A 14566-nucleotide genomic window follows, 5' to 3' on the forward strand; every position below is an offset into this window, starting at 1 on the left:
CGGCTGGCGAGGGACAAACCTTCTCTGATTAACAACGAAGGGGGGGGTGGAGCCAGGGTCACGTGCCCTCGGACCGAGTTTATAAAAAGGGGGCCCGTGAAAGAAGCCGCCTCCATTTCGAGGTCGGCTATGTCCGAGGGAGGAGGGTTGCGAGAGGCGGCTCAGGATGGAGGGCGAGGGGAAGGCTGTGGCGGCGGGGAAGAGAGCCCTCCGGAGGGCGGAGCGGCGGCGCTAGCGATGGAGGAAGCGGTAGTGGCGGCTCCCCCGGGCCCTCTTTCCCCCGGCAACGAGGAACCGGCCGGGGACGCCAGGAAGAAAAGTAAACAAGGAGGGTCGAGTCATGGGGCGGGAGGAGGTCGGGTCTCCATGGCAACGGGACAGGAAGCGCCCCGCTGGGAATCCTGGGATTTGTAGTTTTATTGGGGCACCAGAGCTCTCTCTGTTTTCCTCTGTCTTATTTCCCTTTGCTGCAGTGGGTTGGCCTCTCTCTCTCTCTCTCTCTCTCTCTCCCATTTCACACCAAACAGAATCTCTAGTACTTCTTTTGTTGTTTGCACTAATGTCACTCATAAATGTCAGTTCCCACACAGCACTCGACGCCCTGCTAACAGCTGAGAGGAAAGCACCTAGTGGAATTGAGATCGTACGCTCGTCCCTCCTTATTCATTGGGCACCGTGAATGTGGGGAAACCACCAATAACAAAAGCAAACCCTACTATAAGTCGAGGGCAAGTGTTGGGGCCAAAAGTATGGATTCTGACATGACCCAGGGATAAGTCGAGGGTGAAACTTAGGGCCATATAGCAAAGGATGTAAAAGACGATGCAAAGGAGAATGATGCCAAAGAGCTTACACAATTCTACATATATACAGTGCCTGTATTAACACACAAATAAGTCTCCTCAGGTTTTTTGGCTCAGTTTTTTGACTAGCATTTCTAGACTTGCACATGAGTTTATAAGTACGTTTTCACCTGAGAGGAGCCCTCTAGGAACCTCTGTGTCCTCCAGGGCAACTCTCTGCTCTGTGTCCGACAGACTCTGACCATAGAACTGCGCTGGAGGAGCTACAAAGGCCTAGGAGAGTGTTCTCTCTGGGAATAACCTCTAGTGTGTCTTTCAGAGCAACTTGTACTTAAAGTTGACCATAGAGTTGCACTGGAGGAGGACCTAGATCTTCCTAGAGAGAACATATTAATCAAAGCCACAAATATGAAGGGATGAGTGTATATATACCTTCAAATTACACTATCATATACACAACCCAAGTGTATTTACATATATGTGCTGAAGGTTTGTTGAAAATGAGATGTTTTCAAAGATAATTTTAAAATACTGTTTTTTAAAAAATCATTTTTAAAAAACAAAATAAAAATGTGTGGGGCCTCTCCTTTCTCCTCTCTCTGCGCTTCACCCCACTCCCACCGCCTCTTAAGTCATTTTAAAGGGAAGCAGACGAATGCCACAGTCCATTTCTGCCCAAAGGTAGGTGTTTAAGGAGCAGTGGCATCACACACACCCCTTTTAGGCATCACACACACTCCTCACGCCTCCCCAGTGACACCACTGCTCTTTTGATTCCCTCCACATGATAAAACATGGTATAATATCACATAGTTGTATAGATATTTTCCCAACTAATAGCCTGGAGAAGAGACTGTTAAGCCCTGTTTCCCAGTGTCCTAGTCTGACGCTCAAACCACTACACCATGCTGAGGTTTTTTCCCCCCTTCATTTTATTATTATTATTATTATTATTAACCTTTATTTATATAGCGCTGTAAATTTACACAGCGCTGTACATACAATCTTTTAGTTAAACAGTTCCCTGCCCTCAGGCTTGCAATCTAATTTTATGACACCATTGGATTTAATGGGACTTGAGCATCCACATATTTTGAAATCTGGACGCGGCACCAGAGGAGCACCATGACACCGCCCACTGTGTGATGGGGTGCGTGACGTCACGCCAGCATGGGGGCTGAGTCAGGGCATGCATCGTGCACATGCCACACACCCCTCCACCCCCATGCTGGCATTTGATGCCGGTTTGTACAGCCTGTTAGACTTCAATAGATAAAGTAAAGACAGACATAAATGACTCTTCCTAATTTTCTGGAGGATTTCTGTAGAGTTATCCTCTTCTCCATCTCTATATCGTATTGCGTTATCTTTTTCTGTACTTCAATGATACATTTTGTTCTCTTTCCATTTGTTTTCATGTGCAATTTTTTTTCTACATTCTAGTTGATGTTTTACTCAAGGCTGTTGGAGATACTCCTATAATGAAGACAAAGAAATGGACAGTAGAGAGAACTCGCACAATCCAAGGCCTCATTGACTTTATCAAAAAGTTTCTCAAACTTTTGGCATCAGAACAGCTGGTATGTGATGTTCTTTTAATTCCAAATAAGATGTTACGTTTTATTGTGCCATCTGAATATGGGCACAATCCCTTCTCTGGTTTGTTTTTCTCCCAACAAACCAAAGAAGAAATCCAAAATGTGTCCCTTTTCTCCCTTCCCCTAGTTTTTCATTCATATAACACACTGAAGAAACAAAGGGCCCATTCACACTACCAAAAAAATCGGTTCTCAAACCGATTCAATCACGTGAAGTTCATACTCACCCCGAATCTCACACAAGCGAATCTGAGGCTTGCACACCCGTTCTGTGGTAAATGGCCCCTAGCGCGGTGTTTTTGAAGTCGGCGCAAATACCGTTTCTTTTGGAAAACCCCAGGTCCTGGGAATGAGAACTTGGTCTCGATCACGATCGAGGCAAATTGAGGGAGGGATTTAGTTCAGAGGGTGGGCAAAGGGCAAGGCATTTCCTCCCCTCATCGGAGGGGAGGGGGAGGAGGAAAGAGCCCTGGGAAGAAGGGAGCAAGGGAAGGCATTCTTTAGGAGCCTCTTTTCCCTGCATCCCCTGCCCAAAGCCCTCTGTCGCTGGGCATTCCTTCCCTTGCAGGAGGAAAAAATTCAGGTCACGAACGGAGCTCATGTCAGGCAACCCCCCCCCCGCCCCTTTTCAAATTCAAACAATTTTTTTTGAGCAAATATGCGCATTGTTTGTATTCCAGAGGCAGATAGAGCCGGGCTTCCACTTTATATCCTTGGATCTCCTTGCTTTCTGCAGAGGGGGAAGCTACAAATGTTGCAAACAATCAATGTTACATTTTTAACAATTTTTTTTTGAGCAAATATGCGCATGATTTGTCTTCTTGAGCAGATACAGCAAGGGAAGCAAAGGAAAAGCTAATGTTGCTTTTAAAAGCATTAAAAAAATGCATGGCAATCCCATCCTTTGCCTGGGACAGGGGCAGATCTGACCCAAAAGCCCACAGGTTTATAAAGAGAGAGAGAGAGAGAGAGGCATCTCTCTCCCTGCTTCAGCCGCTGAAACCCCTGTGCCTGGCTCTTTAAAAAGGGAGGACACTTTCCCCGATGCCCTGCAAACGTCACCATGACGATAGCTTGATTGGCAGCAGCCACCTCGCCAGCAGACACAGAATGCATTCGATTTCTAATTTGCAGGTCAAAATGCATTCGATTTCAAATTTGTAGTGGGCACTTGCTAACGGAGCGATTCGGGGGAGGGGCATCCGGATCAGCCCAGTTCCTTCCACGTCTTTTATACCAGTCTGAATGGGGCCAAAGTAGCAAAGCTTTCAGTGCAAGTGTGCATGATCAGGCAGCATGTGCCAGGAAACTGCCCATAACTAATAAGTCAGGGCTCTTATACAACCACCTCTCCAAGTTGTGAGATCTGCGGATTTGGAAATCCGCAAAGGGGCGACTGCCATTAACGTCAACAGAGTGCGCACTTGTGGCGTATGCCCCACATGGGCACACCTCATTTGAGCCCATGGGGCTTGAATATGCATGAGTTTTGGAACTCCCAGGGGGAAGGTCTGGAATGGATCCCCTACGAGTTCCAAGGGCCAACTGTATCCATCTCAGAACAGCCATAAGTTGGCTCACTCACTATGCTATCCCAATCATGAAATTTATTTTAATAGCCGTTTTGCACACAGGCTAAGAAATATTCATGTTTAGTTCACTTATAGTTCTGCAAACAAGAGGCCGTTTATATATGCCATTGTTCACAATGCACTGTCATCAAAGCAATTCACAAAAACCCAAACCATGTATAACCACCACAGATATAATGCAACAGTATCATGCATCAAAGGCCTAAATGAGCATCATATACACCAATATGATGTTAACAATCACTTATACAACGGACCCTTCCCTTACACGGGGGATTCGTTCCAGATCCCCCCGCATAAGGGGAAATCTGAGTATGTTCGCGCCCCATTGCAAACAATGGGGCACATGCACCATTTCTTTAATTGTCCCATGACTACAGCGTAAGCTTGAAGCAGTGACTAGTGCGCCCACGTATGGCACAGTTGCACTGTACCAGTAATGTCAGTATAATTGTGCTTAAGCAATTCACTAAGCTGTTCTGTTAAGAGACCCCAAGATAAGATGTGGGGGAAATAAAATCAGATAACCACAAAGCACTTCAGAGAGCCCACTCTTGAAGAGGCAAACAGAGCTTACTTCTCACTATATTCCATTATCCTGAGCTCAGAAAAGCCCACTCATCCCCATGGCAGCTCCCCTCCTGATAGTACAGTATCAGGAGAGGCAAAATGGAAAAATACTTTCCCTGCTTGGTTGTCCTCATTTAAGAGTATAACTGGTGAAATAGCACAAGCACTTTCTTGTACAACAAAAGCAGCTAAAAATCCCTTTTGAAAGCTAAGACTGTGAAAGAATTATTGCTCCCAAACCACAAACCCAGAAGCTAAAGCTTTGGGGGATTAGCTTCATCTAGATAATTCATATAGAGAGGTTTAGATTATGCCACCTTCCACATATGGGTTTCCACTGTTTTAAACCTGCATTTTCTATCCTTTTCTTCTCAAAGAAATTCTGTTAAGCAGTAGTGTCACTAAGTTTGGTTACACCTGATGTGTGTGTGTGGGGGGGGGCTGCTGGGTGGAGCCAGGCCAGCAAGAAAGAGAGCCAGGCCAGCAACAAAGCCACAAGAGGCGTACTTGCCCCACCACTGCCCTCACTGCCACCTTGGTTCCCTCCCAATCAGTGTGGGGGCCTGACCCCCTCCACTGCTCACCCCTTGTGTCTTTGTCACTGACCTAGCTCCCTCCCCAAGGAGAGAGCTGGGCTGGCGACAAAACCATAAGAGGAGCACGTGCCCCTCTGCTGCCACCTCGGATCCCTCTCTGGAGAGGGAGCTGGGCAACACCAAACCTCAAAGGGGCATGCTTACTCTTTGCCACAGTGGGAGGAAGACCCCACCAGAGTGTCACCTCTCCTCTGGGGTGTCACTTGGTGCGGTCCACACACATACGCCCCGCTTCCACCCAGTACCATTGTTATTAAATATAGGAAGATTGAATACAGTGGGCTCTTCCCTTGCGTGGGGGATCTGTTCTGGATCCGCCATGTAAGGGGAAATCTGCGTATGCTCACACCCCATTGCAAACAATGGGATATGTGCTTGCGGCGCAGGGCAGCACATGTGCTATGGGCACACATGCTATTTCTTTAATTGTTCTGTGGCTTCAGCATAAGCTTGAAGCCACATATAGTGCACCTGCATATGGCACGGGCGCACTGTACTTTCAAAATGTGTACTGTCCAATTTACTTAAATTTTGTTGACATTCTCCAAAGGTTTTGGCAAATAACGCTCTTTGCAATTACACATAAAGAAGCTGCAGTTATGTTGCAGTTCTTGTGGGTGAAAGAGAGACAAATTTGAAGCTCTTGTCATGGGGCAAACTTTAGCTTCCACTAATTCCTGCCATCTAATAATAGCAAGTAGTTATGAACTGTATTGGGAATGGAGAAAAGAGCAAGCACCTAATAGCTGACTTTCTTGGACTATAACTGGATATAGACTTTCTTCCATCATTTCTTTTATAGCTGCAATACAATCTGGAGGAGCATGGTCAGCAATAATTGATCCTCTAGTTTTGTACATGGGTTCACAGTTAGATGAATCATTCTTCCTTTTCAACCTAAAGTCATAGTGCAATGGGATGCTGAGGTCCTATGGAAGATATAATTTCATAAGTGATCCTCGTTTCGTCCACGTTGTGGCAAACCTATCACAAGGTTTTCTTGGCAAGGTTTTGCTGTGGCCTTCCTCTGAGGCAGAGTGTGTGTGACTTGTCCAAAATCACTCAGTGGGTTTCCACAGCTGAGTAGAGATTTGAATTCTGATCATCCAGAGTCCTAGAACAGCATTCAAACCACTACATCATGGCGACTCTCTATTTTGTCCATAATCAATTGTTATTTCAGAATTAATGTAAAAGATTATCCTTGGCATAGTACATTTTGCAGGTACAATATGTAATAAGTATAAGAGGAGAGAATATCTATCATACTGTTGGATTGAATGCTATTGTTTAGAATTACAGTATTTGTCTCTATTCCAAAACATATTATAATCAACTTATTAATGTATTTCTTGTTTCCACTCAGTTTATTTATGTGAATCAGTCTTTTGCTCCTTCACCGGACCAGGAGGTTGGAACACTATATGAGGTGATTGCCATCTTTTAAATGTTTCTTTTATGCTTTGAATGTTAAGAGACGAAAACCCTGGTTAGGTTTACAGTACATGTGTGAGTGCCTGAGACATATGCAAAACTTTCTGGAAGTATCTTGCCAACAGGTGGCGTTATTTCTTAGCAAACCAACTGTGACTTTACAGTTGATCCAATACAAGATTTAATTGAACACATGTGCATTGCTTACTTCATATTGCTAGTTTAACTTTTTGCTCTTTTACTTGTTTGCTTACAGTGTTTTGGAAGTGATGGGAAACTTGTGCTGCATTATTGTAAATCTCAAGCCTGGGGATGAATTAAGTGCGACCATTGCTTCAGATTGTTCAAAGTAAATGTGCTACAGTGATCTTGAGACATTCCTCATGGATAAACTGAAGAAATGTTTAAAGTGTTGCCCATGGAATTCACTTTATTCTTTTTCCTGTTTTTTCGGTGTCCATGTAGAAGATAAATACAAGAACTATACAGGTTTCTGAGCCTGAGATTTTACTTCATTTGATGACTTGCTCGTGGAGACAATTGTGCATGTGCCATCAGTTCACCTGGACCTGCCTATTGTTCCTCTAGCACTTCAAAGGTTCTTTTTGTAGGAAAAAAATTGGAGAGTACCTAGATCACAATTTAACTAGGTTGTTTGGAAAATATACCCTTGCTCTTAGAAAGATACTTATTGTGTGTTGGCAACTGTTCAATCTGCAACTGAGATAAATAGTTACATTTTCTATTTACTCTTGCCTATGTCTCTTTATTTTAAGTACAGTACCTGGTATTAAATTTTGTTTACTATGAGACCAAAACATGTTAGGATGGTATTGGTGGGTGGCCTACACAGGGAATTGGACAGAGAGTGTGTGTCCCTCTTGGTTCTGCTGGACCTCTCAATGGCTTTTGATATTGTTATCCTTCTAAGTCGCCTGTCTTGGATGGGGCTTGGAGGTACTGTTCTATAGTAATAATAATAATAATAATAATAATAATAATAATAATAAATAATTATTTATTTATAGCCCGCCCAATCACAAAGAATAGTAGCTCTGTTCTTTCCTAGAGGGGTGCTCTCAGAGGGGTTGTTGGAGGATTCCTGTTTGGCCTCCTGGCCATTGGCCTGTGGAGTTCCTCAGGGTTCAGTCAGATCTCTTATGCTATTTAACATCTTTATGAAACTGCTGGGAGAGGTTGTCTGGCGTTTTGGAGTGATTTGTCATCAGTTACCTGATGATAGCCAGCTCTATTATTCCTTTCCACCTAATTTAAGGAAGTTGTTCCTATGCTAAACCAGTGCCTGGCAGGTGTGGTGGACTGGATGAGGGCAAACAAATTGAAGCTTAATCTAGACAAGGCAGAGGTGCTCCTGATCAGTTGGAAGACAGATCTGGGAATAAGGCTTCAGCCTGTGTTAGATGGGGTTACACTCTTCCTGAAAATGCAGGTTCACGGTCTGGGAGCACTCCTGGATTCAGCACTGAGCCTGGAGGCCAAGGTGTCTAGGAGTGCATTTGCACAGTTAAAGTCAGTGCATCAAGCATGCCCATTCCTGGAGAAGTTGGATGTGGCCACAGTGATACGTGCCTTGGTTACATCCCATTTGGATTACTGTGATGCACTTTATGTGGGGCTGCCTTTGAAAAGTGCTCAGAAACCTCAGGTGGTCCAAAGAGCTGCAACCAGGTTGTTAGCTGGAGCTGGTTACAGGGAGCATACAACTCCCCTGTTGCAACAGCTGCACTGGCTAGCAGTCTATTTCTGGTCACAATTCAGAGTACTGGTTCTGACATATAAAGCCCTATAAGGCTTGCATCCAGGTTATTTGAAGAACTACCTCCCTGCATGAGCCTTATGCTCTTAAGATCATCTAAAGAGGCCCTCTTCTCTGTCCCATCACCTTCCCAGAGTCATTTGGTGGGAACAAGGGAGAGGGCCTTCTCAGTGGCTGCTCCCAACATTTGGAACTTCTCCTCAGAGAGGCCAGGATGGTTCCATCCTTGCTGTCTTTCTGGCAGCAAAACATTTTTGTGCCACCAGGGCTTTACACATTGTTGAGGTTGGGCTTTTAATGCTGTGTACTGCTGGTTTTGATGTTTTTTTAACAGTGGGCCCTCTCCGGAACGGATCTCCCCACATAAGGGAAAATCCACCTATGCTCGAGCCTCATAGGAAATAATGGGGCTCATGCATGTGGCGGAGTGGCGTGCACGCACCATTGTTTCCCTCCCCAAGAGGCTTCTGTATAAGCTGGGAGCCGTGTAAAATGTGTCCACGCAAGGCGTGGGCACACTATATATAGTTTTATTGTTGTTGTAATGTGTTTCAGTATTTTTGTTTTAATATGTACTGTTTTCAAGCATTTTTATCTTTTTAATTGTATTTTATTATTTTTATGAGTGATGTGTCTTACTACTGTACTGGTTTAATTCTATTTTAATACTCACTTGTGTATGTTTTTCATTGTATTGCCTTTTAATTTGTAAGTCACTTTGTATTGCAATTTTGTGGGAAAATGGGAAATAATAATGATAATTATGATGATGATGTTTTTCATTTAGAAAATTCTGCATTCATCTTGTCTCTGGAGCCTCATCATTGATGTTGTTTACTTTTTCAATCATATGTTTTCTACTATATATGTTGAGACACTGTTTCCTTATTGATCTGTCTTGACTTTTATATCTATTTTAAACTTCTATCTTTTTCAGCAGGTTTCTTCAAGTAGGGTATATGAATTCATGTTCCATTGTTCAGATGAATTAATAACAGTCAGCACACAAAGTAACCATATAGAAATCAAGACATGTATTAGCTTTGCTCACCTTTAACTTTGGGAGGTGAAATATCAACTAAAAGTAGACCATACTAATAATAATTCATAGTATCTGCGTTATCTCTAAAGTCTGTCAAAGATGAAAATTTTATTAATTTGCTATTCTCTAAATATCGGCTCTGTTTATTTGTTCCTTATATTATTTTTGATGTTTTTAGTTGCAGATTTACTGGTAAAATACATAGTCTCCAAAACCACCTTTAACAGGAGATTGTACAAGCTGACAATTATTCAAATATTAATTTAGGTAGGTATATTTCTGCAATAACGATTTTGTATGTCACAACAATAAGGCCTCATGGAGAATGAAGATGTGCTGCTGCTATCATGAAAGCTTATTATAACCTGACTCCAAAACTAACTTCCTTCTCTTATTGTCATCTGGATGCTAGTCATCTGGAATAGAGTAATATTAATAGGGATCAATATTGAGTGACAAAGCAAGATGATTCTTTTTTCATTCCAACTGCATATGTCAAACTCATGGTGATGTATGAATATCTGGATAATTCAGGCAGTTGCAGAGAAAAAAACAAAAGTAGCTGGTAATGGGGTCAAATAAAATGTCACAAAGTAATGATCAAACCTTCAGGTCCATTAGAATTCTTATTTAGATAGAATGTTGGGTCAACGAATGCACAGAACATGAACATCTTGTACTGATGTCCCCTTTTGTTTCTACTCACTTTCTTAATATGTAGCCTGAGAAAAGAGTAGTGGAGAATTGAAAGCTTGTTCTCTACTTCGTGGTATTTTAGTAGGTCTTAAAGTATTTCTGAACTGTTGTGAATAATATGAGTAGAAAATGACATCAGGTAGAAATCTATTTGTGCAACAGAACTTCCGTTCCCCTTCCTTCTGTAGTCTCCCTCAAGATCTACTCTGGATTTAGTTGCAACAACTGATTTTGAAGAAATGAAGGGTTGTTGGGGTTTTTGTTGGTTTGCTTGTTTTTTTGAGGTCCTAGAAAGGCAAAAGCAGATCAAAGGAGAAAGAACCCATCTATTCCCATTCTGTTGACAGAAGCTGAAAAACCAGTTGATTTTACTCATGGAAATAAAATGCCTAGAACCAGTATGGTGTAGTGCTTTGAGTGTTGGACTAGGAGGCTGGAAACCAATGTTTGAATTTCTGTTCAGCCATGGAAACAACGGATAAGGAGGAGCAAATCTGTAGTTACATGATGGTGTCTTGAGTAACATAACTATGAGATGGCATTGTGTGTGTATATGTACCTTCAAGTCACCTGGGGTTTCCTTAGGCAAGGAAGGTGGTTTTGCCAGTTCTTCCCTCTGAAATGTAGCCTACAACACCTGGACTTTGTTGGTGATCTCTTATCCAAGTACTAACCAGAGCTGACCCTGCTTAGCTTCCAAGATCAGAAGGGCTCTGGTGATTTCCTTTTTACAATGTTGACTGTTATTCTGTATAATAAATATATTAACATTCTTTACTGAGACCTCTACAATATCTTTGAAAGCTACATCTGTATTTCCCAAAAGGTATAATTTAAACAAAACAATGTGCAGGTTTCCTCCTGTACTTATACAGTATTACAGAGCCTCTTAGCTAAGTATTGTTTTTTTTAAAAGTTTTAACTTGCAGAATACTACTAAGAATCAGGAGTACTTTGAGAGCCAGCATGTTGTAGTGGCTTGATTGTTATATCCTATCAAATATTTAATATTCTTTTTTCTGAGTCATTCATCAGCCATTCCTTTTTGCCTTTAATGTAGATGTCTAAAACCTTTTCTGGTGATATGATGAGTCCATTTGCCTTCCTCTGCAATTGCTCAGTGTAAAGTCAAATCCCTGCTCGTTTTTCCACCATGGGGAGAAATTACATCCTTTTTGGCATATTTCAACAAGATGATTGAACAATATGGAAGGCTAGCTGATCTTCAATCTGTTAATGGGAGTGTAGATCTGTATGTCACTTTGTAAAGCTGTCTCGGTTCCACATAACCTAGTTAGCTATTTACAATGAAAAACCAGATCAAAAAGACTATGCCCCTTCCTCTCACAAAACTATTGTGACAGTACAATAACATCCAAAATTCACAAAACAGTGATACCTTTATTGGGCCAAACAAAATGCACAAAATACATGCTGTAATAATAATAATAATTTGTTTTATTTATATACCGCTATTCCAAAGATCATAGCGGTGAACAGCAAGTAAGCTAATTAGCAAGTAAGCTAATTTGCCCCCAACAGTCTGGGTACTCATTTTAGCGACCTCGGAAGGATGCAAGCCTGAGTCGAGCTTGGGCCCTTTTGCTGGTCTTGAACTCGCAACCTTGTGGTTTTGAGTGAATGGCTGCAGTACAGGCATTTAACCACTGCGCCACCAGGGCTCCCCACTGCGCCACCATAAGATTGCAAAGCTCCACTGGCTTCATCAGGAAAAGGTATTAAAATCATAAAGGAGGAAAAATGGACAATGTTAGTCACAGGTGTGCATTTTGTCAAGATGCTGGTGTTATTCTAAGCTGAGATAGTATAGAGCAGTGATTCCCAGCCTATGCTCCATGAAGCCCTTAGGGCTCCACGGGTCAAAAAGTTTGGGTCTCCCTGGTATAGAAGGATATCAATACAGGCAAGCCACTCCTACTTCTGGTGGTGGTTGTGTGCTTTTGACTTCATCCCTTGTGATGCCACAAACCCCTTTGTTAGGTAGAGAACATTGAATGTCAAGAAAAGCTTCCATGCTTTTGCAGTAGGACAGTTCTAGTTGCAGTTTAGGTAAAGTGTGCCAAATGCAGTCCCAGGTTTTTTTTTAAATATTTTACCTTTGATGGAGATAAAGACCTCAAATAATAAAGTCCCAGTCTATTAGCTCCCTTTTAAGGATTTCCCTGTTGTGGCTAAAATGGGTATCTTCACCTCCAGGAAACATATTCAGGTTAGCTGTGTTGGCCATATAGCAAAATACAATAACATCCAAAATCCACAAAGCACTTGATACCTTTATGGAGATGACCAAAAGCACAAAATCCACGTGGCCAGAAGGAAGATTGGCTGCCTGCCTTGATATCCCTAAACTCAGAACACCACCAACATCATGAAAAAATGTAGCCCTGTGACACTGTTGGCTGCATCTGCACTGCATGAGCCCTGGCAGTTAAAGTGGTGTCAAACTGGATTATTTTTGCAGTGCAAAAGTAGTTGTTTTCACTTTTCCTCTTCTATACATTTTTTTTTTGCCAGATGAAGCCAGTGGAGCTTTGCAAGCTAGCATGATGTATTAGATCTGAACGGAGAAGCGGGAAATATAAATAAATTTTATTATTATTATTATTATTATTATTATTATGGTGTGCATTTTTGTTGTCCCAATAAAGGTATCACTATTTGTGGCCAATTTTGGATGTTAATAGAGAAAGGGGCATCTGTGAGTCCTTCAATGGTGGATACTTTGCTATATGGCCAACGCAGCTACCCCTGGATATCATAGAATCATAGGAGTTTATCATATGGGAGGCAAAGTGCCCAGAACTTGTGGATAAACAGGAATTAAATCCAGGAATATCCCACAAAAGTGGGATTGTTTTCAGATGATGTCCCCTATGTTGCCATTATCCCACATTTAATAAAGTGGGGAAAACACACTGCTTTCAGGGTTTTCCCAAAAATAAAAAGTGGCCAAAAGCAGCCAAATCTCACACTTTAATTACCAGGTTAAATGTAATGCTAATGGGATAATGGTAATGTTGAGGGATGTCTGAAAACAATTCCTCTTTTGAAGGATATTCCCAGATTTAACCCCCGTTTATTCACAGGATTTTGGTGCTTCCCTCCTGTGTGATAAAGTCCATAGAGTTGGAAGAGACCCCAAGGGCCATGCAGCCCAACCCCATTCTGCCGTTCAGGAACTTGTAATCAAAGCATCCCTGACAGATGGCCATCCAGACTCTGTTTAAAGACCTCCAAGGAAAGAGACTCCACCACCCTCCAAGGGAGTGTGTTCCACTGTCTAACAGCTCTTACTGTCAAGGTGGAATCTCTTTTCCTGTAGCTTGCATCCATTGCTATGGGTTCTATTCTCTGGGCAGCAGAAACAAGCTTGCTCCATCCTCAATGTGACACCCTTTCAAATACTTGAACAGGGGCATCATATCACCTCTTAACAGTCTCTTCTTCAGGCTAAACATCCCCAGCTCCCTAAATTTCTCCTGATAAGGTATGATTTCCAGACCTTTCACCATTTCAGTTGTTCTTCTCTGGACACATTCCAGCTTCTTTTGAATTGTGGAGCCCAGAACTGGCCAAATTCTGTACAGTGGGCCCTTGCTATCTGCTGGGCTTTAGTTCCAGGACCCCTGGTGGCTATCAAAATCTGTGGATGATCGACTCCCATTAAATCCAGTGGTGTAATATAATGAAAAACCAGTGTGGTGTGGTGGTTCAAGCATTGGAGTAGGCCTCTGGGGTTGAATCCTGGCTCAGCCATGGAAATCCACTAGGCTGACTTTGGGCCAATGACACTCTCTCAGCCTCAGAGGATGGCAATGGCAAACCCTCTCTGAAAAATCTTGCCAAGAAAATCCCAGAATAGGTTTACCTTAAGGTCGCCATTAGTTGGAACCAACTTGAAGCTGCACAACGACAAAGTAAAATAATAATATGTTTTATTTATATTTCCCGCTTCTCCCAGAGGATCGAAGCAGGATTCCAGCAGAATATAAGACAACATGGGGAAGTAGGCATCTAGGAAAGCTCTTGCTGCCAACTTTTAGTGAGTCTCAAAGGTGCCACAAGATCTCTCTACATACTGATTCCACAGACTAACATGGCTATAGCTTTGAATCATAAAGAGTTGTAGGCCCATCTGTCACAGCAGGGGTGCTTTGATTGAGAGTTCCTGCATGGCAGAATGGGGTTGGACTGGATGGCTCTTGAGGTTTCTTCCAACTCTAGGATTCTATCATTACATTACATTAAAGCACCTGAGGAAGTAGACTTTGGTCTAGGAAAGCTCATGCTGCCAACCTCTTTCTTTTAGTGAGTCTCAAAGGTGCTACAGATTTCTCTACTGTTAGTGTTATTATATCCAAATGCCTCTGAGGAAGGAGACTGAAGTCTGGGAAAGCTCATGCTGCCAACTTCTTTATTTCAGTTGGTCTCAAAAGG

General features: G+C 42.5%; 1 protein-coding gene across 1 annotated transcript; it reads left to right on the plus strand.

Moving 5' to 3' along the window:
- Positions 1 to 100: 100 nt before the first annotated feature.
- LOC149323764 (ubiquitin-like protein ATG12) lies at positions 101 to 7342 on the plus strand. Its single transcript, XM_089492073.1, has 4 exons — positions 101 to 319; positions 2247 to 2383; positions 6526 to 6588; positions 6850 to 7342. Exons 1-4 carry the CDS (start codon positions 130 to 132, stop codon positions 6907 to 6909), a joined length of 450 nt encoding a protein of 149 aa, XP_089348199.1. The 5' UTR covers positions 101 to 129; the 3' UTR covers positions 6910 to 7342.
- Positions 7343 to 14566: the final 7224 nt, after the last annotated feature.

Source organism: Sceloporus occidentalis, unplaced genomic scaffold (genome assembly GCF_023333645.1).
Source record: "Sceloporus occidentalis isolate IW3139 unplaced genomic scaffold, rSceOcc1.0.p SCAF_1, whole genome shotgun sequence".
Classification (NCBI taxonomy): Eukaryota; Metazoa; Chordata; class Lepidosauria; order Squamata; family Phrynosomatidae; genus Sceloporus; species Sceloporus occidentalis.

What these genes read in the sequence shown, in the direction of transcription:
- LOC149323764 (XM_089492073.1), top strand. Translation starts at nt 130, where the DNA reads ATGTCCGAGGGAGGAGGGTTGCGAGAGGCGGCTCAGGATGGAGGGCGA. An exon ending in CGGGGACGCCAGGAAGAAAA is followed by an intron (nt 320 to 2,246) that starts GTAAACAAGGAG and finishes TCTACATTCTAG; the next exon opens with TTGATGTTTTACTCAAGGCT. An exon ending in AGGTTGGAACACTATATGAG is followed by an intron (nt 6,589 to 6,849) that starts GTGATTGCCATC and finishes GTTTGCTTACAG; the next exon opens with TGTTTTGGAAGTGATGGGAA.